Source organism: Nelusetta ayraudi, unplaced genomic scaffold (assembly GCF_046127955.1).
Source record: "Nelusetta ayraudi isolate G7.1 ecotype Tasmania unplaced genomic scaffold, CSIRO-AGI_Nayr_v1 ptg000048l, whole genome shotgun sequence".
Lineage (NCBI taxonomy): Eukaryota > Metazoa > Chordata > Actinopteri > Tetraodontiformes > Monacanthidae > Nelusetta > Nelusetta ayraudi.
Genome location: NW_027466098.1, coordinates 17,462,501 through 17,484,845, shown reverse-complemented (window position 1 = coordinate 17,484,845; position 22,345 = coordinate 17,462,501). Strand labels below are relative to the sequence as shown.

At 47.4% G+C, this 22,345-nt stretch overlaps 1 protein-coding gene across 1 annotated transcript in view; it reads right to left on the bottom strand.

Annotated features, from left to right (window-relative positions):
- The window catches only part of LOC142895608 (protocadherin-16-like), a 76,173-nt gene that overhangs the window by 9,061 nt on the left and 44,767 nt on the right, over positions 1-22,345 (bottom strand). Inside the window, exons 3-10 of the mRNA XM_076036800.1 lie at positions 9,771-9,959; positions 8,868-9,099; positions 8,505-8,741; positions 6,848-7,876; positions 6,107-6,294; positions 5,918-6,014; positions 4,176-4,333; positions 2,009-2,849 (exon numbers count right to left, since the gene is read on the bottom strand). Of these exons, the coding sequence (XP_075892915.1) occupies positions 2,009-2,849; positions 4,176-4,333; positions 5,918-6,014; positions 6,107-6,294; positions 6,848-7,876; positions 8,505-8,741; positions 8,868-9,099; positions 9,771-9,959 (2,971 nt within the window). The remainder of the gene's footprint in view (positions 1-2,008; positions 2,850-4,175; positions 4,334-5,917; positions 6,015-6,106; positions 6,295-6,847; positions 7,877-8,504; positions 8,742-8,867; positions 9,100-9,770; positions 9,960-22,345) is intronic.

Here is a 22,345-nt window from a genome sequence, read left to right as displayed (position 1 = left end):
CAAAATCTGACTCGGCGGTGGCCTTTTTGTATCTGTTGGTCACAGATAACACATGGACGGGGGTGGGGGGGGGGGGAGCCATTTGGAAATCATTACCAAAAAATGCTTTATTTTCAAACGTTCTCAATTTTGACATATCAAACCGCCGTGGCTTGTGGAGTCAATATTTTGGACTGCAGTGCGTGAGCTGAGTTGATGTCGCTAGGGTGACAAACACATCCCTGCCGTCGTGCGAGGAAAAAATTAAACTTATCAGTACATGTGAAGTGTTAATCCGTGACCGCTATTGTCTTTGGCAGAGCAACAAGCCACCGTATCACCACCGCACACTCCCTCCGCTCCTCAAGTGAAATGAATGGCTTCCATTCTGACAGTGACTGATGATTAAGTGTGTGTGTGTGTGTGTGTGTGCGTCTCTCTCTCTCTCTGTCTCTCTATATATACAGAACAAGTGGCCTGACAGCTTCGTCGCTTGTGGCAGCGACGGCGACGCCGACGTAATGAAAACGACGAGTGAGGCAGTAAAATTAGTGGTGGGTGCGCAGCGGCTGACCCCAAACACAGAAGTAAACCAGGTGCCCGGAGGAGGGAGGACAGACAGCTCCGTCCCCGTCGACACAAATAAGCAGCTCGCTTATTAGCGGACTGTTTCCGCCTCCGAGCGGCTCCACGGGGGCACGAGGGGTTGGCCGTTTTGCCGAGGTCGACGCGTGTCTCCAGCTCCGCGGCAAAGCCCACAGGACCAAATAGCCCAAGGTCAGTGGCGGCTAAGTGACAGAGTCGCATGCAAGCCCAAACACACACACACACACACACACACACACACACACACACACACACACACACATGGTCGCTCGCTCACGCACGCACGCACTTGCGTAAACGTAAACACGCGTAACTGATCCCCACTGTAATGGTTCCCAGAAGCCCGAGCGGGAGGTTCTTTGGTGTTCCGAGGGAAGAGAGCCACAGGAACAGATGATGGGCCGACCGACCGACCGACCGCGTGCACGAGCGTGCGTGCGCACATGTGTGCTTTTTTGCACGCCTGTGCGAGCGGGTGTGTGATATATCTAGCGTGTCTGTCCTCTGAGTAATAGTCGTAAGTCATGGAAGGTGAACTAAGAGTTGCGTCGCTGCAGAAAAGAAGGAGCATCAGGAGAGTTTGTGCTGCGGGGGGGGGGGGGATAAGAGCACGATTGCGACGCAAAGTGAAGTTCAGTTTCCACAAATGGCAAAAAAGAAAAAGCTCATTGTAAAGCGAGATAACAGAATCGGATTCAGCCATCTCCCTTAAAGTACATGTTATTCTAACCTGATCAAGGGATAAGGGCCCAAATTCCCACCATGTGCTGGACACAGACGCGTATCAACCGCAAACTGTGACTGCGTGAGCTCTGAGCAGCGCCTACCAGTTGTGGAAGTTCATTATAGCCGCGTTCAGACTGCCAGCCGATTGAAACCGGATGGCTCTTTTGTAGTCTGAACTGTCACAAATCACATGAAATTGATTGTGCAAAAAAACACACACAACAGCTCCAAACACACCGATGGGTTTTGACTGTCCGTGACGTCACTCTAAGCGATGCGAGACCCAATGCGCCAGACCAGAGAGTGCCAGGAAACTCATTGCCTCATCAGTCTGTGGGGAGATTCAAGGTCCATTCAAGCCAAGCTCCGGGGCATGGATCGCTGTCGCAATTGTATGGCGTCACACACTACAGGCGCTGGACGACGCCTCCGCTCCGACGTCGTTGCTACAGCAACCTGTCAGATCAGTCAATAATGTGTCCCAGTCTGAACAGAGCCAGATCCCATTTGGACACTTCCTAAAAAACATCGTGGACAGTCAGCCCTAAAAATCGGATTTGAAAAGGAATCTGATTTGAATCAGATTTGGCTGCAGTCTGAACGCAGCCTATGCCCTGAATTGATTCCAGTTTTGTTTTGTTTTTTACTCTAGTCTTGTCCCCAAAAAGAAAAAAAACTAAAAAGAAATAGGACCTACCCGTGTTGGAGTTGAGGATGAACGTTCCTCCAGTGTTGCCCGACTGGATGCTGTAGGTCACTCTGCCGTTTTCCCCCTGGTCGGCGTCCCTGGCCATGACGTAGAGTGCCACGAAGCCCACCGGCTGGTCCTCCATGATGCTGACAGCGGCAGGCGAGCGGAACACCGGCGCGTTGTCGTTCTCGTCCGTCACGTACACCCTCGCCGTGACCGAGGCCCAGCGGCGCTGGGCGGGGTCGTGGGCCGAGTCCGTGGCCTTCACCACCAGGATCAAGTTGGGGGCGACCTCGTGGTCCAGCTCCTGGGCCAAGGAGAGGACGCCGGTGGAGGGGTCGAGGGACAGCAGGCCGACGGTGTCGGGCCACTGGTGGAGGATGGAGTAGCTCAGCTCGCTGTTGGGCCCGCTGCCGTCCCTGTCCACGGCCTGGAAGGTGTAGACGGAGGAGCCGGGCTCCATGCTCTCGGAGATGACGACGGTGACGGGGTCTTCTGGGAACTCGGGGGCGTGGTCGTTGCTGTCCTGCACATCGATGTCCAGGTGGATCAAGGTGCTGCTGGGCGGAGCCTGGGAGAAGTCGTCCACCTCTATCTGCAGCGTGTAGCGGGCGTCGCGCTCGTAGTCCAGCGGCTGCGCCAGGTACACATCGCCGGTCAGGCGGTCCACGACGAAGGTGCCGTCCCGGTCTGTTCCGCCCACCACCGCGTAGGTCACCTCCCCCTCCTCGGAGGTTCCTCGGTCCCCGAGGCGCACCGAGCCAATTACGGAGCCGGGCTGGGTCTCCTCCACGGAGTTGAAAGACATGGAGACGTAGCTTGAAGTCGGCCTGTCGGTGCTCAGGACCTGCAGCAAAGGAGCAGCAGAGTATTCTGAGTAGAGTTGATGGAGCAAGTTGATTTTATTTGAACGGAATTGTTATGTAAAACGTGAGGGAAATTTTGTGCAAGCCGCTGTGTGCTCATTAGGACTGCGCAGTTTCCAAAAGGAAGTTTTTTTTTTTATGGAGTGGAACAGAACACCCGCTAACCCAAATCACGGCGAAACCTGACGACCGCGTTGCTGCCAGGAAAATGAATAAATGATTAAATGAAACACAATTAGAGGAGGAAGTGGCAGCGGGGTATGAATTTCGCACCCAGGCTCACACAACATCTGAGTGGTGTCTAACTTTACACTATCTCTGAGGCAACGTTCAGACGTCTTCAAAGACGGCATCATCATTACCTCTCAGTTTTATATGAAAAGGGAGCCATGAATCAGAAATGACACATTGTTTCAATAAAACATTTTCTCTGCAGATAAGGCTGAGATCATTTCAACAGAGGCAGACAGAGTCCGTCTCGACATTTTAGCAGCTTCACCCACAATGCTCAGCGCCCCAGCGAGGCTCCCATGGAAGTAGGTGATAAAAATTGACAATCTGAAAACTTTATTTTATTAAAATAATATCAATACATATTAGGTGGAAAAACAAATTGGTTCAGTCTCATCCTATCATTGGTTAATTTAGAGAGTCAATCTGAAAGACGACTAAAGGAAATTGCATCAATGTGTCAGAAGTTCAAAACAACAACTGACTGTTTAATCAAATCCATCAACAGTAATTATGCTTTTAATTTCTTTTTCTCTCCTTATTGGAAAGGAGGGAAAACTGATTTGTCACTTGCTGGAGTTGTTTATTGGACAAACCAATGAATTATTGTCCTCTCCAGGCTTCTTTCATTAAAAAACACTTCTTGTTTTGCAGTTCAAGTGGACTTTTATGCTCTTAAAACTGTTTTATGTGAACACTACTGCTGCTCATTGCAACACAGGCTACTGTATTAAAAAAAAAAGTGTTAAAGCCATTGGGTATGACCTCGATCGGAGTGGCCTACAGCTGGCCCTCATCACGAGCCAGCTGGGAGTATTTGATTCAATCCCACTTTTTCCATTTCAGATAGAAGGTTCCCCTTTTTGAAAAGTCACATGGGAAGAAAAAAAAGGGAGGCTATGGGAGGGAAGCTTGTCAGAAGTGAGGCTGATATGTCTGCAGCTAGTCGGTGGGTGGGAGGGTGGGAGGGGAGCCCGGAGACATGAATCCTCTCAGCGCGCCCGTCCCCTTCTTTGATATTAAATAGGTGAGCAGAGTGGCTGTTTGTGCTGGCCGGGTTCCAGCCGAGGTCTGACCTGGACTGTGAGGGAGCAGGAGGTGGTGCGGGGAGGCAGCCCTCTGTCAGCGGCTGTCACGGTCAGCATGTACTCGGCTCGCTCCGAGTGGCTCAGCGGAGACGATGAGCGCAACTCCCCCGTGCTCGGGTTCAAGGAGAAGCGCTCGGCTCTGGGACCTGGCGAGGAGAGACAAAACTTAAGTCGGTGATGAAGACGGGGATGATGATGTGAGTGGAAAAACAAACGCATACGCCAAGCTTTTTGTCTGCGTTCGTACGAAGCTATTTAAAGACAGAAAAAAAAAAAAAACTGTGAACGTTTCTAATTTGGGAGACTGTAAACGTTTATAAGCAGAAAACATTTACAGAGATTCTTTTGACTAAACACAAACACAGACAGTATTTTGGAGGATGTTTCACTTCAGCGTGTCTGATTTCTTTAAATAAATGTTTGTGCCCATTTTTACGCAGGCAGTATGCAGTATTTTAATGAGAGGGACGAGGAGAAACAAAAGGCTGGAAAATTTGTGCGCGCGAAAAGAACATTCTGCTGGCAAACAGGTTTATTAGACACAGGAAATAGTATCGTGATTAGCAATTAAAGGGGCATCTGGCTCGGGCTCATTGCTTCACGAGCGAGGACGAGGAGGGGGCTACTCCATTTCAGGAGAAGCTAATAGCCAGGTGATTAACAACAACATTTGTCAACGTGCTTTTTAGCCCACAATCACGAGATGCTCGGGAATTCGGAGAAATCTTCATCCTTCATGGGCAAAAAAGCAAAACAGCACTGATTGCTGGTGTCGTCTGATCCCACGGGCAGCGCTAAATTACAACACCGCAACGGCTCCAACTACCTGCTCTTGAGAGAACCTCAGAAAACCAGCAGTCAGTTTATCACAGCAAACACAAAAACACGTGGGGAGCCTTTGGTATCGAGAGAAAAGCATTTCTCAACAACCTTATCAAAGCGATTCATTCAACTCTGCGGGACTGAGCTCATCTGAGACGGGCCGACGCAAAGTGGAAAAGTGTCCTTTGGTCTCTGCCTTTGGAAACCATGACGCCTGTGCTCTTCAGGCTGGGAAGGAACTGTGCAGATTGTTACCAGCGTCGACTTCAAAAGCCAGCGTCTACAATGGTATTGGTTATTGTTGTCCGTGCCCCATGGCCAGGGTATCGTGCACATGTGCAATGGCACCACTAATACTGAGAGAATCAGACAAGTTTTGGAACAACAAACGCTGCCATGCACATTAATGAGGAATGTCCCTGATTATTCCAGCAGCCGGATGCCAAACCGCATTCTGCCTGCCTTAAGACAAAGGTGGAGGTTTCTGCAGTGGCCTGCATGCAGTCCAAACCTCTAGTGCTGTACAACCTAGAAACTCAAGAAGCTCTCACAAGAGTGATTCGGGTTGATGTTTGGTTTCAGAATGCACTCTACATGTCAACTTAATGTGGCTTTAGCAAGCTTTTGAATGCATATATATATATATGTATATATATATATAAATCATTCATACCAACATTGTATGCTTGTTCTTAAATAAGAAAAAGTTGAATATCCCAGCTTTTTGTGAGAAGGTTGCGCACAGGAAATTAAATTGTCTTTGTACTTGATTTGTATTAGATGAAAAGGACAATGTTTAAAAGAGAGTGCATGAAGGAGCACTCTCAGAATGTATTCCTTTTGATAAAATCTGTTTCTTTCTCTTTTTTTGTTGTTGCGTCTTTCCGTACTTCCTGCAGGCACTCTACCTGACAAAGAGTAGAAAACAGTGCCGTTCTCTCCTTCATCAGGGTCTTTGGCTTGCAGCGTGCCCAGCAAAACCCCTGATGACTGGCCTTCTGTCACCTACAGGTTCAAACCAAACAAACAGGCGTCACAAAATAGAAATATTACACGTATTTCCGCGTCGGTCGGTGTGCCTGGTCGTGTCTTGTCACCTGTATGACGAGGCTTTTGCCTGACAGGCTGTGTGTGAAAGAGGGGTCGTTGTCGTTTTCATCGAGGACGGTGATGAAGGCCGTGCCGGTGGCGCTGCGGGAGGGGGAACCGCCGTCCTGAACCAGCACCGCCAGCTGGTAACTGGACTGCTGCTCTCTGTCCAGAATGGTCCGAGTGCTGATCTCACCTGGGGACAGAAGTAGATGGGTGAGTGGGTTTTTTTTCTGCAGAGTGATTTAAAAAGCCAGCAGGCCAGTGACACACACGTATCATGGAGTTTGTCCGTATACTTTTGTAAACAAACTCTCTTTCGGGAACTTTCAGGAAATTTTTGAGACTCTCTTCTTTTTTTAAATGACGCGATTGAGTTGTTTTGGCTAATTATCGAGGCTTGCAGAGTAATGCACTTATAACTGAGCGTTCTGATATTACAGGTAAGATATATGCCTCAGGATGAGTGGGAGACGGCTTTCAGGAAATTTTAATGGATTTTTAAATATTACAGCAATGTAACTCCAATGTTGCCACTAGTGTCGCCCTAAATTGCCATTAAAGTTAGATAAAATATTCCATTCCTACTTAACAAATAAACTTAATGAGTTCTCTCGGGATCTCTCTCGCTCTCACTCTCTGCAACATTTTCAAACTCAATTTCACTGCCTGTGGAAATAGACTGGTGAAACTCCTGGCCGACACGTTGCGGCTGCAGCGCTTTGCCGATTAATCAAAGTTTAATTAACCTGTGTGGGAGTTTATCTGGAAGTGGCGGTCGGGGTGCAGGAAGCGGTAGCTGAGGCGTCCGTTGGGGCCGCTGTCCCGGTCGCTGGCCGACACGTGGCCGAAGCCGGTGCCCGCCGGGAGGTTCTCCCTCACCGTCATGAAGACCCTCTCCTGCGTCAGCCGCGGGGAGTTGTCGTTCTCGTCCGTCACCGAGATTCGCACCGTGGCGCTGCCAGTCTTCTTCAGCTGGCCGTGGCCCTGGCTGGCCAGCACCGTCAGCAGGTACATGTCCTTGGCCTCCCTGTCCAGGGCGCTCTTCACAAAGAGCCAGCCGCTGTCCGAGGCGATGCCGAACCCGGCGGCGTCTCCGTCGGTCCGCAGGTGGTACGACAGAGGGCTGAGCACGCCGGAGCCGGGGGTCTCCCTGTTCAGAGCCCGGACCTGCAGGAAGCGCTTGTTGATTGGCGTGCCCTCCTTCAGCTCCACGCGGTAGGAGAGCGTGTCGAACACGGGACCCTGGTCGTTCTCCGCCTGGACGTGGACCACCAGCACGAAGGTGGCGCTGAGCTGGGGCACCCCGCCGTCCTTCACGATCACCTTGAGGTCGTAGCGGGGGGTGTTTTCGTATTTGAGGCTCCCGACCAGTCGGATCTCCCCGCTGCCGCGCTCGATGCTGAAGGTCCGCTGTATCCCCGCGGGGGACAGGAGGTCAAACGTGAGCTGCCCGTTGCCGCCGGAGTCCCTGTCCTCTGCTTGGACCCGGTACACCGCCGTGCCTATTTCCGTATGCTCGGGCAGCAGCAGGGACTCGGAGGACGAGGGCAGGACCACAGGCGGGTTATCGTTGACATCGGCGATGGTGATGTGGACACGAGTCTGGCCGAAGGCGGGCGGGTTGCCGCTGCGGGCCTGCACCTCCAGATCGAGGGACGACTGGGCTTCGTGATCCAGGGGCAGGCTGGTTCTGATGGCCCCGGTGTCAGGATCAACGGTGAAGTACCCCACTGGGTCCCCAGAGCTGATAGTGTATGAGATGTCTCGAGAGGCACCTGGTGAAAGAGGACGACAGAAAGGCTTGTTAGCGCAACACAGCAGGTCAGAGTATAGGGCTGGGCGATTTTGGACGAAAATAAAATCCTGTTGTTTTTGTTTCGATTTTTCGAGAAAGAAAATCTAAAAAAAATCAACATTTAGACTTTTTTGGGTAAAACTAGAAAAGACAATGGAATAAATTATTTCACTATCACTTTAAAAAATAAAAGGTTTTTCTATCATCTTGAACAACAATGAATGAATAAAATGTAAAACTTTCACATTTTGTAAAAAAAAAAAAAAAAAAAGGCGCACAGCCCGGAAGCATGCGAGAGGAAAATCAATTTTAAGATTTCAAACATCGTCTTGACGAATAAATCCAATTTCGATTTAAAATCAATTAATCACACAGCCCTAAGTACTCCACTAGTACTGCGCTGTACACCTTGTAACTTTGCCATTCTGAGACTGTAGCAGAGCCTAAACCAGCAAAACCAGGGTTGGAAAACGCTTGTGTTTGTCATGGATCAAGCCTTTTTGTGCAAACTGTGCAAATGAGCAGGAGGGAAACGTCAGTATGATGTATGTGGCAGGTCAGAACAGACTGTAAAAGTAAGAAGCGAAGCACGTGTTTGTTGATCCGACCTGTTTTAATGGCGGCCTTGACGATGCCAACCGCCGTTCCCCGCAGGACATCCTCCGATACGGAAAAGTAGTACTGGGTCTGCTCGAACGCGGGCGGTGCCAGCAGGCCTGCCACCACGCTGATGTTGATTCTGGCGCTGACGAGCGAAACCAGACCACCGCCGTCCTGGGCCGAGATTACCATGGGGATGACGGAGTTGGCCTTCCCGTAGACGGAGCGAGACAGGGAGATCACCCCTGCAAAAAACAAATCAAGCCGCACGAAACGCACGCGCTTTTACCACGTCCTCTTCACAACTCAGGAACTGCAGGGCAAGAATGCGAGAATGAAGAAGAACATTGGGAAGCTGTTCTTGTGCCCACCTGTGTCCTTGTTGAGTGTGAAGTAAGGGGAGGCCCCGCCGGGCGCCGTTCTGTAGCTGATCCTGCCGTTCTCACCCGAGTCGAGGTCGTAAGCCGTCACTCGGACGACTGAAGTACCAGGGGCGCTCTGCGTGCTGAGGCTGACAGCGTAGCTGACTGGGTAAAACACAGGCCTGTTGTCATTAATGTCCACCAACTCCACCTTGACGTAGGCCACCGAGCTCAGTCCGCCCTGCGGGATGAAACAAACAGACCTTCTGTGAGACTCTCGAATGTATTAAAATTGTGAACAGAAGACAGAGAAGCACATTTGATAGCAGACTGTCAGAGAAATTGACGGTGGAGGTGAAAATCAGCAATAAATGTTCTAAAATTCACTCGGGAACATGTCGTCCAGGATATTGGTCTGCCAGGTTGTGCAAGACTAGAGATTGATAGTTCGAGGAAAGAGCGTTCGCTCATGGCCTGCAGAGAGCGAGATGATGCCGAAAAAACCACACTGGCTTCATGGGTCGTTCATTTGATTACAGTGCAGGCTTTTCATCAGCGCCAGGCTGCAAAGGTGAAAGAGGCCAGAGTCCAGCCCCTTAAAATATGACCTCCTGACAGCGGAGGCAGTTATTCAACTTCATATATGCTTTAATTTTCACTCTTTTGAAAGTATGATTTGGCATTAAGTGAGGGGGATATATCAACCTCCGACAAGACCCCTAACGAAGTGCACCCCCACACTTTTTTATTTTCTGCTTTGGCTCCACATAGTTTCTTATCCTGCACAATTTGGCTCTGCTTTTGCTCTCCTGTCTAAATGAAAAAAGATGGCTACTGCGTCCACAGGGGGGAGGGGGGGTGCGCAGGCCTCGGATTTCAACTGAGCTTGATTTCGGGGCGGTGGTGACCTACCCCATCCACCGCCGTGACAGCAAAGTCGAAGCTGGTCGGGCCGTGGTCCCGGTCTAGTGCTGTGCTGGTGCAGATCCAGCCAGTCTCCTTAGCGATGGTGAACTGTGAGGGGACAGCACTGTTGACGCCAGAACCGAGGGAGTAGGTGATGGAGCCGAAGGACCCTCCGTCAGCATCTGTCGCTTTCACCTGCAGAGGAGGAAACACACTCTTGGTTAAGACAGATATGTGCAAAATTCAGCTCAGAAAAAGCTATTTATGCTTCAGAACATATGATGTTATGGCGCCCACTGGTTTTGCTCTCCTACTCCTTGTTTAAAGGGATATTAATGCAATTAGTTCTTCAGCCTTTGGGACCACTGGCATATGGACACGGTGTCAATTAACAATTAAAATGAAAAATAGCAAGCAGCCAAGATGCCTCTTGATGCTTGAAATAAAGCCTGCTGAAATGGTAGCACAAACTGTAACTTATAGAGTAAAAAGAATTCATACTTGCCACTGTCCACAAAATAAGGGGTGGTCACGCTATACCTTTGACATCTGGCAGTGGAATGGTAATGCATATACCCCCTTGAAGCAGCGCAGTGTTGGACTTTATTAACTGTAAAGCGTCTGCTCCAGGAATATAAAGCATTTCCACAAACCACAGAGCACCACAACAGAGGCCAATCGAAAGCAACTTTGGATTAAATCTCAGTTGTTTTCTCTGAGCCACATCATGAGCCAAACAGTCCCCTTGGCAGAAATCGGCACTGGGAGTGTGAAGACTTGTGGGAGATGGGGCGATTACTTCTGCAGGCTATTGGAGGGCTGCCAGCGGGGCAAACTAGCCTCTTATCGTAGCGCAACCGGGATGGTTGGGATACCGCAAATTATGCCTCAGAGCAACGCGTCGGCCCAACTGTATCATCGTATTTGCGGCTTGCTTTTAATAATGGCACTGAAGGGGCTAAAAAAGCCGCTCGTGAGCCATTAGCCAGGGAGTCAATTACAACACGGTCTCCGAGGGCCAATCCAACCAGGCCCCGAGGTACAGCTAGCGTAATGGTTTACAAGTGTTGGCTCCTCTGGATAGTAGCTTGTAACAAACAGGGTTAAACCTCACAAGAAGTCGTATGAATCCTCCTCGCTTCTTTTTTTTCATTAAAATTGATCCTTTTAGGAAAATATTAATAGTAATAAAAATAGCAGTTTGATTTATTTGCCGGTGCCCCACCAGTCAGCACCTATGGGGCCGCCGCCGCCGCGCAAAAGACAGAGTAGACACCTGGACCCTCGCCAAGTCAAATACAGCGAGGCACGTTCATCATCAAAAGATGACTTCTTTAAAGGGTGGCAAGAGGTGCGAGCGATAGCCGATGAAAATCCTTTCATTCCGGGGCGAGGACGGTTCGGCTATGCTACTCCGGGCTCCGTTTCCGGAGCAGGCGGCAGACAGGGGGACTCGTGTCAAGCGTGTCCCACACACTCGGCTGTAATTCCCGACAGAGGGTGAGCAGCGCTGCGTGTAGGAGTGGGGCGGGAGTTGCAGAAATTGGCAAAGATACAAGCCAAAGGAGAAGAATAATAAACCACAAGAGGAAAGGAGAAACCAAGAGCAACACAAGACAGCTACTCCATCTTTTAACGCGCTCAGGCCGCAGCTTACCCTAATATTTTATCATCTTGCAGGGGGACAAGGTATTCATAACAACCCCGCAGCTTTGCGTGTTTGCTTTCTTTACAGTTATGGGACAAGTGTCAGCTGCAGGAAAAGGTTGAAGGGGCCACTGGAGCAATCCTGCGAGTAAAATATGAACAAAAACTAGTGCGCACACTACAAAATGTTTTCTCTCGTGAGATTTTTGTGCCGTTGGACGTCTGAGCTACATTTGGAAACCTCAGGCTGCTCTCTGTTTCCCCCAAAAGCACCCATAAAAAAAGTTGTGCATCCAGAGTCGTTTCATAAAAAGACAATTTTAACTTTAACTTGTGAAAAAAATCAAATGAAACACAGATGGATGTTTTGCTCTTACTGGGGTGGAGCTGGACTAACCCTGGAGAAAATGCTTCCCACTGACAAGACAAGTCAAATTTGCGTTTCTTGTGACTTTCCTGGAGTGTGTGTAGCAACTTAAGTTCTCCTGACTGCAAATCTAGGAGAAAGATTGGACAAAGTTTTATTACGGGTAAAAATATGTTTTCAGTTAAAATAAGATTCCCATATGCGCAATGAAGTGCAGACACTCAAGACGATTTGAGCCATTTAACTTAAAACTGTGGAACAGAATGCTCTGAATCTGAAACATTTGACCTCTTTGTGGAATTTACATTTGCTAATAACTATCCAATCTAAGTTAGAATGCCTGAAGCAAGACTTTTAATTTGAAATCTTCTGAGACTATGATTTTCATTACGCTCTTGTTTCAAGTTAATGGCAGTGTATGAGAGTCATCTTGCTGGAGGCAAAGACTTGTCAGTCCAGGAGGGTATAATTTATATCCAAGCGTTAAGACCGACAGGGCCTGTGCAAATTAAAAATATGGCAGAGTAATTAACCGATTCCCAATCCGCTGAACCTGAGATTGATAATGTAAACTGTGTGCCAATAGGATTAATCAACGCGGCAAGTGTAAGAGGTCGTAGGCAACACAAGGCTGCAGAACATTGGAATGATGTGTAACGTTGCAGCTCACAAAGTTCTTCCAAACTCTTTCCCCTCCCCTCACCTCAAATCGTTCTGTTTGGAATTGAAGTAACTTCCCCGCCAAATAAAAGTTATTCAATATGTGACAATCAAATAGTTAAGTGAAATTCTCCATTCAGCAGGAGAAACCATCCGCTGCCACAGAGCTGGAGAGCTGTTTATGTATCCCACTTTTTTTTTCCTCCTTCCAAAGAACAAGTATTACACAAACCAACAATTTATATTGGACTCAAGTTCAAAAGATGGAGTAATCGTGCATCATGAGTGGCGGCCAGCAGTATTCTCCCTACACTCTGCGCTTGTGAGTGGGGCATGATGGGAGCTGTCTTATCAGCAGAGGGGGGGGAGGAGGCAACGTTTGGATGACGCCTTCGTGAAACAAGCTGGGGGAAACCAAAAGATAAGTGCAGCGCCTTGCGGTTCTCCCCCTCAGAATCTAGGAGCCTTCCAGATGAGGCTTCCTGACCGACAATTCAATCAGGAGAACAGGATTCATGGCAGAAAACTCTGCCTTCACGTGTTTACATATCATAAACTCAAATGGAATAATGATCTTGAGGTTTTTGGATGATCTTAAGCGTTCTGGCCCATCTAATATTCCGACTCCATGGGTTGGGAGACAGCCAGCTCTGGGGGAAAAAAAGCATGCTTTTTCTATTTTTAAAGTCGATTAAAGTCAAAGTGGAAACCCCATTTACAGCCACTCTCGCAAGCTACTGTTCGTTCTAAAAGGTTTGCGAACGAAGCATAAATGCACATAGCAGGTAGGTCTTTTTCCCCCTGCCTTATTAAAGTAAATATGCGCCTCTTTATCTATCATCACTGTGCACTCACGCGAAAAGCTGCGAGTACATGGACAATTTGGATGTAACAGCAGCGAGGCAAACAAAGCGTGAAATTAAGGCGGTGAAGTTTTTAATCATGGTCATTGCTATCTGCAGAGTCCACTCAAACAAATCTAGCTCACGTATTTCTCCGTGAAACCAGCCCAACACGAATGGGCCATGAATCAAAAAGGGCTCATAAAACAAATAAATAAATAACCAGGAACCTTGAGGAAAGTGGGAAACTATAAAACATCCAGTCCGCGCACGTAGATGTGCAGATTAAGTCATTATTCATCACACTCCTGTGACGCCCGAGGGCCAAAACACTGGGACCGAGTTCATTCTGTATGCCACCTCCACTAAAATCTCCTCTCTATTTACCAATAAGCATTGCAAAACCGAGCAAGGATGAAGCCGTTTGCAGAAGAAGCTCAGGTTGCTCAGGGACAAACTCAACAATGTGGGCCACAGTTAAAAGTCAAGAAAATCTTGGGACGATCAAGGCCTGACAGATAGTTCTGCTTCTTTTATAGGATTTTTGGCATTGACAAGCAAGTTTGTCCGGGGCTGCTTGCCCTCAAAATGGTGAAAAGATGCAGATCGAAAATAAATTGTAATCTAAAGGTGGAAAAAGTGGGCAGCGAATAAGAATATGTTGCTTCCAGAATCTTGTGATTCTGACTGATTTCAGTCGGAAACACATTAAAGTCTCTTCAGTCCCAGATTCAATGATTTGAAGCTTTTCCCTGTGATTGCACAGGCAATGGAGCAGTGAAACACCAGAATGTCTATCGCATGTATACGTCAACCCACGCGGAAACTATTGCCAATTCATGAAAAACAAACAAAGAATGGATTGCATGTGTTTATGACTGAGCGTGCACATATTGTAATGGAAGCGGGTTGCTATTGCAAGTCAAGCGACGCGTCGCGAAACATTGGCAGGTTGGCCGTAAAAAAAAAACAACAACACACAGAGATGATAACGAATGTTAAACAGGAACACATTTACATGTCGCTGGCCCCCGGGATACAGTGGACCTTGTTTTTATTTAAATTTGGAAACCCAAAAGCCGTGAGAAAGCAGCGAGTTTACGCGCAAAGCTAAGCAGCCTCGCCACGGACCGGTTGCCAAAACTCACGTAATACCAGAGATTATGTCAAACTGATCGCATACACTGGCAGTAGTTTCTCAGGTGGAGACGTTGCGGATATTGCTTCAATGGCGGCACGGGGAACAAAATCAAACAGAGTTTAAAGTTGGCCGGCTCGCACCGCGACTCCCCTCCCCAGCTGAGCGACTGCACGGAGCACTCAGCAGACTGACGGAGTGACAACGGAGGACTTTCAAAGACAGCGACGGCACCTCCTCGGCAGGCGCAGGCACGCACGCCTGAGTGGGCGAGTTGCAGAGATCTGGCCTGAGAGTTGCTTTGAGTTTTCGCAGCTGGTGCCGAGCCGTACGCAACGCCCTCTCCCTCCATTGTCCTGGCATCACTTCTGAGGAGAGGGGAGCCGACGAGGGGAGCGAAGGCGGAGACCGCCCGAGGGCTCCGTCCCTGCCGCCGCCGCCAGAGTAGCAGGAAGGAAGACAGGTCGGAGACTCCGTGACAGGTCCACCACCGCACTACACATCCACGCAGCGACCACATCACCAGAGTGGAAGGAAGGAGCCCACACAGTGTTGATGAATATATCAAAATACCGAGGCGCTTTTGCCACACAGACAGTGTTATTTGGATCCCGACCAACCATGTGTAAGAGATTTTTGGCGCTTCCTCCTCGTGAGACGCGGGGGCCCACGGAGCTTCAGCCCCACACGCTCCTCAACACACATGTAAGGTCTGTGAAATTGTGACTTTAAATGCTGTCAAAGTGGCCTCTGATGTAAGCCTGCATTTTTTTGAGGGTTTAGGGGGTACATGTGCGATAAAGGTGATGGGATTTCAAAAGGAGGCAAACAGGATGTCCAAAAATCACCCCAGATGCATCACAGTGGACTTGGGGAGCAGCTCAAGCGGCCACCACGGCTGAGCCGGTGGAACTGGGGACTTTCAAGATGTCAAGAGATGACAGTTGAACATGATGTACAAAAAAACTATCTTTACAAGTTCATTTAAATTTTAGCAGCTTTGCAACTGAAAAAAAAAAAAAAACCAGCTCATTAAAGATGAACCGTGTTGCCTCGAGGAGCGCAGGCGTCCTGCATCGCTCAGGACCGCTTTCATTTCACTGTCAGACACTGTGCGTTAACTTCTGAAATGAAATCCTGTCAGGAAGTTTAAAGCGCTTTTGGAAATGTTAAAGTTTTATGGCATCACCGAGAGGCCGTGATGCCATTAAGTCCGCCTTCGTGGCGACCTGCGTGTTTGATTTGGAGGCGTCCGCTCTGAAAATTCAAACGCTGGCTGATTGTGACACAGCTGGAAAAGTTCATCGAGGTGATCAAGAGCACAGAGGCTCATTATATTAACGGCGATGTCGTGGAAAAATGGATTTTTACACCGTCCGCGCCAGCCAAGGTCAGAAAATATGTTATAGTCGCACATGGAATTGTTAACGATATTAAATCTGACGTGACAACTTCCTCAGCAGTCGCTGATGCAAATATATTTCAAATGTGAACATTTTGCTTCTGTTCCTTGTGTCCCTTTAATGAAGTCTTTTGAGAAATTATTAGCTGTCTGAAATCAATGGTGGGTTGTTTTGTTACCTGCAATCAATCAATCTACCTTGGCCTAATGGATAATGTCCTCATGTCAGAAGCAAAAAAGTCAATCAGCAGAAAGAGAGAATGAACCGCTGATTGTTCAGTGGAGAAAAAAAGAACATTTTATGACGAGTGTAATTCGTGTTTGAAAAAGCACAAGCACTGCTGATTTTAAAAGTGGAATATTTATTGATTTTGGCCAAAGCTACTGCTAATGCTACTGCCGAAACAAATCCCAAATCTGGAAATTTACAGCGTGGATGTCATCGCTGAAGACTTTTTACTTCCCAGTGCACAACGCTGCATCAGAAACTAATTTTCAAGCTGCTGAAAGCCTGTCATATAAAAAGCTATTTAATACTGCCCAACACTTAAGCAAAGCCAATGCTTGAAACTAACCGCGATGATGCAAAAAAAAAGTAAAAATCCAACCAAACCAAAGCTGAAGCGTTACATCAGATCTTAATTATCCTCTTCGTACATTTCTGCTGTAAAAAGCTGCGGGAACATTACTCTGGCACTGGCAAACCATCATAGCTTCGGCAATTACAGAACAAACAACCACAAAGAGTCGTATTCATTAATAGCAATTGGAAACAACAAAAACCTCCTTAAGCATCCTCGCATGACTTCACAGGAGCAATCGATTCCAGAATGGTTGCGCAGTTTCGGCGTCCAGATGTCCATTAAGCGTCAGTTTTTCAGAGTTCCCCTTGGAACGTGCTACAACTGTCTGGATCAATGCGCATATCAATCATTCTGATTTCTTCCAAATTAAAACCTCAAATCTTTAAGGCTTGTCTTCGAGCTGGAGCTGTGGAGACGTGATAAACGGCGCACTGGTGACATGATGGCCTCACTGCATTAAAATATGAGACTAACAAGCAACTTTCAATTTGTTGTCTGTCCAAACACGGCAATCACTTTGTCATTCTGGTTTGCAAAGAATAATTTTCAAATAATTACAGTTCCTTTTTCAAATCAACAAACCACGACCATGTCAACAAAGAGAGGAAAACTCACTGTGCATGCTCAGAAAGCTCTCATCTGGTGCCTGATTTACCGTCTGTCGCCATCTAGTGGTCTGGGGTACTTGCTAAATTGCATCAAACTAAGACTAACCGCCTGGCTAATGCTAACAGGAACGTTTTGACATGGTTCACTGTGGTTACTAAACTATAGTCTGGAAATAGCCAAGATTAAAAGACATTTAGAGTGTTTGCTGTGATAGGTGATACAAAAATGATCTTGCGATATAGCAGGAAAGCAGCGTTTCCCTGTGGATTGTCTGCGGCTCTAAGTGGACACGCTTGGGTTCGGCGGCGGAGGAACAAACTACATCCTGACAAGATGAAGAGGTATTCATTTCTAAATCAACATCTGCTCCGTAAGCTGCAGCTTATCATCCGTCTCTGCTTGGAGCTCCAACATGAGTGTGGAAGACCGGGGTTAAGGGCTGCAGCTTTCTTCAGTGTAAGGTCCACAAATCTGGCAGAGGAACAGAGGGGAGGAGCGCAGCGTCCGGGGATATAATGACACTCGGTGTGAGAGCGCAGACACAGGACAGGGTTGGGTTTCTGTCTCGTTCCTTTCCCCTCACACATCACTCACCATAACTATACACTGCCAGGGGAGGGGAAAAAACGTAGTCAAAACATCTTGACCGAATTGTTGCGTTTGAGGCGGTTGGAGGGTCGATATGTTGATAAATTAAATGTGATATAACGGCCAATTTAAGAACATCTTGCTGTAATCATAACATTTTTTCTTTAACAGCACAACGGAGAATCTAGTCCACCTAGAGACCAGAGTGGAGTATTAGAGTGGAGCAGAGCACGCTCACGTTAGGCTTACTTTGGAAAAGTACTTCCCACTTCTTTTAATATCAAAATCTCAGGAGCAGGATTCAGATTTTGCCAAAACAATTTGCAGTTTTTGCTTCCCGGTGATGTTGATGTTTCTTCAAGGTGCTCACTGTTGGTTCACAAAACTTCCTTTCAAGGCAGAAACAATCATGGCAGCTATGAAAAATGGGCCTCTACCGACTGTTGTCACGAAGTGCAAGCCTTCAAATGGCGGTGAGGTTAAATTTTCCAACACAAGTTCGGGTGTTGTTTGAAATTTCGTCCCCTAACAAGTTGCAGCTTGACATTTAGAATTATATTTGCCGTAGTCATTGTCCAATAACCAAGCACCCAATCAGTGGGTCTGACAAAATATACATCAACATAAGAAATGAGGTGTTTGGAATAAAAAAAGAAAAAAGAAATCAGCCTTGCCCAAAGGCAGCTTGGCTTCTTAAACACACATTTTTTTTTTTTACCTACCTACAATCTTCACCCTTTGTAGTCGGCACTTTCAGAGCTGTGACAAACCTGAGTTTGGGCGTCCTTCTTTTTTTTCTTTTTTCTTTTTTTTTATACTTTCATTAGACTTTCTTTTAAAAACCAAAGCATCTGTCTTTCATCTAGACCCCGCATCTGGAAGTGATTAGGCATCAAACCATTTAAGGAGAGAAGGGTTCCAGAGAGGCAAAACGAGCTGGGAGGAGAAATAGTGTGCAGCCTGGAGAAGAAAGGCAGAGCTAATAGAGCCGAATGGGGGAAGAGGCAGCGTTCAAGAGCTGAAGTGAAATGCAATTTTTTAAGGTTCAAATTATCTGCGCACGCTAATGAAGCACATATTAGTGCGATAATGATGACAAAGTGATCTTCTGAGGACGAGGCGGCACTGGGGGTATTTATATGCAGCAGCTTTATAAATAAACGGGCTCGCTTTTTAGTGCGACGCTGAATCTTGGTGCGTTGCTTGAGGTCACCGGGGCGGCATGTGACTTCCAACACATTAGGCACAACTAAAAGGTGTTTCTATGCCCTCTGGTGTGTACTAACCCAGGCAGTGTTTGATACATGATTTCAAGAGGTTAACTGGAAAAGAAAAAAAAAAAAAAAAATTGCAGCTGTAACTTTAAAATGCGCGTACAAAGGTGGCGAGTGGCAATGGAAATGAACGGCGGCGGTCGTGGCAAAGGCTTATAGAAGCCATAATGCGGTACCACAGCAGACCAGCTATTGGGGAGTGGGATAAATATCGACAGAAGTTTTGACTAGAAAAATAAACAAGACACAAACCCCACCGGAGGTGGTGTGTGTGTGGCGTTAACCCCGGACCAGCTGGATTGACACAGGCTGCTCAGTCACCCGCCTGCAAAGCTCCCGAACAAAACAAAATTTTATTTTTCTTTTTCCCTCCCCCAGGTCATTTTGAGTATAAATAAATAAATAAACCTAGCTGATAGTTTTCTGACACATGCTGAACACCAATTAGCCGGTTCAAAAAAATAAAACAAAGAGAAAATTGCTGTTTTGAATTGAATGAAAAATAATGGCTTGGGAAAAGCCAGGCTCCCAGTTGGCGCTTAAGCATTTCTAAACACACAGGCGTGATGGAGGGGTGGGGTTCTGTCCCATTTTTTTTGCAAAAGTTTGTTTTCACCAGCCTATCACGATGTAGAAGGCAACCTTTGATTGCCAACGGAAGCCACCGGTGTCACAATGACAGCCGACATTGCAGCATTCTCAGACTAAACGGCTAGTCAAAATCATTCAAGGGCCTTTGAAATAACCTAAAATGCAAAAATAAATTCACTAAAGGGTCACCACTGAGCCGAGATGAAAGACTCAGAGGGCTGATAAGAGTCCAGCGTGGGAGGCGAACCCATGCCGGAGGCCTGCAGGGAAGATTCACTCTCACAAGACTTCCACCGGGGGAGGCAACCTCGCATCAGATACCCGTGGAGTCGGCCGCGTCGGACTGCGGCCTGGCTCCGGTTCAACCGGTCGTCTCTTTCCCGGCCGTCCAATGGCTGCGCCACGCTCTGGTCTGCCGAGGAGAAAACAAAACAAAACAAAAACGGGGCGGCAGATCCCAGGGTCTGGGTGTAAGTGGGAGGGGAGCTAACACGAACCATGCAGAGTGTGTGGGGGTTGCGGGGAGCGCTCATGTGGGCTAGGCTAGCGCTACAGCTGCCTGCAGTGGGTGGGAGAATGCCCACTGAGCCTGGCATGCACAAACACGGCGCAGATGCACTCGAAGGAGCTCGACTGGACGCCGGTTCCCACAGATCCACAAGTCTTATGATCAGCTTGTTTGTTTTTGTTTTGTTTTTTATTTCCTGTGATATGTAGCCAGCAGGCGTGCAACGTGCTAGCCACCAAGCTAACTCTCAATATCTGTGTTTCCATAACCCCTCGAATTGCGCAAAACGTAAATATCGCAATAAAAAACTGGTAATGGAAACAAAACTACCTAAACCTAAGCTTTGAAAAACCTCTCAGATATCGCTAAAAGTATTTTTACACTCTCATGAGGTGGTTTTTCAGACGTATCAATATAGAGGTATATTGCAAGAGTGTCATGGAAACACTTTTTCAGCCTCCATTTATTACCTTAGAACAAGTTCAATTAGCTTAAGGCCTTTATCACCGCCCCTCCCCCATCCTTCGCCTTTGATAGTATGGATTCATTTTCTTCACAAATATGTCCTAATAACAATCGACACGCTGGATGCATTGAGCGTAATGGTCTGCATTAATATTTTGGCTGGTCATGAAGCTTTAAATATTCCTTCCAACTGAGTTTTTTTTTTTTTTTGCATGAAATCTCATCTTTGCCTGATTGTATCGTACTATATGCAGATGCTGACTCCGCGAAACATGTGGACGCCGACACAGGAATCCAGACACAAATGCCCCCTGCCGGCGCGAGTTTACGGTATATTGTTCCCGAGGCATCGCTGAGGTCAGCAGCGGGTGGGAGGTGGACGTGGGGGGGGGGACCGGGATGGATCGGTCGACGTTCTGACTTCAGCAGTGGGAGCCAGGTCTGCGGCGTGGCAGGGACTCAAAAACTTCCCGAGCGGGGATCTCGTACGGCACCAGAAGGGACTTGGATGAAATACCGAGACTTCATCACTCATCCTTCAACAAGGCATTGCATAAGAGCGATAAAACTATTTCTTTTCCTCTTTCTTTTCTTTTTTTATTGTGCGATTCTACACGGTGCCTTGCAAACTGGCACCGAATAACAAGAATGATGGGCGTCTAGACCTGTCAGCTTGTGCTGGCAAACAAAAAAAGCAAGTTGCAAGAAGCTATTCAACAAAAAACAGTAGTGTGCATTTTTTTTTTGCAAATTCTGCTCCCAAATATTTACACCACATTTGTTTTGGAGAAAATTGTACCCTAGATTCAACACCGTCCCTCCCGTCTTGCACAGATGGCAGTGAATAAGTTACGCAGAGGAGCCCGCTGTCCTTAAGGTTGGTACTTAAAGCAGCTTGACAAGGCCACTTAGCGCAGTGATGTACAAGGTGCTAAATCAATAGATCATCAGCACGGCACTTAAATATGCCTCAGACGTACGAGGCAGCGGCTCTCGCAAGAGTCAGCTGGGTAGTCGTTCTGGGACGATGCTATCAGACTTTCCTGTTGTGATGCAGGTTGGAAACAGGTTTGTTCGCCTCGCTTCTGCCGCCGCGAGAGACACCGACATTTCATTGGACGCTTACTCAGCGGAAAAATGGGGCCGACGAAACGGCTGTTTGTAAACCAGGTGAAGGCTTTATTTTCTCTTCTGCTGAGTCACAACGTGGGGTGTTTACTTGCACGGTAAACGGCATATTCAAACAAATTCACTACTTTTTCTTTATTTTTAGAAAGGCTTGACATCGTAAACCTTTTCATGACACGGGTGAGACAAAGGAAGTGGCGAAAAAGGCGCTCGTGCAATTCCGACAACAAACAGACCAACGACACGCTTCCTCGGCAAACAGCTCTGCCATCTGCTTCACGTCTTTATTCATCTTTTTATCGCGTTATTAGTCGTAAAATTACTTTTTGGAAATCCTTGAGGAAGATCCAAGGTTTAAAAAAATGTTTCTTTTATCGCCCCCGATAATTGCATCCGTGACTAACTCCGATGCGGGTTTGTGCCGACGGTTTTGGTCGGAGGGGTTTCATGCACTTCTTGCAATAAAACATCTAAAAGCGAAATTCTCTTTGGATGGCGGTCCGTGGTAATTTGTGTCGGTTCACAGGCCCTTGAAATGAAACAGTCTGACAACCACTGGTCTGCATCAACCAAGTAACGGCTCGCGCTCATTTGCAATTTGCGCTTGCTGCCAACAAGTAAGCATATTTTTGGGACTTTTTTTTTTTTTTTTTGGAGATGTTGAGAGTTTTCTGGCGGAAGCGCTCTTCATTTGAATATTTTAGCATAAACATGACAGCACGACTGCACCAGAAGGAGTTATTTTTTTTTTTTTTTACTTTTCTGACTCACCTGCAAA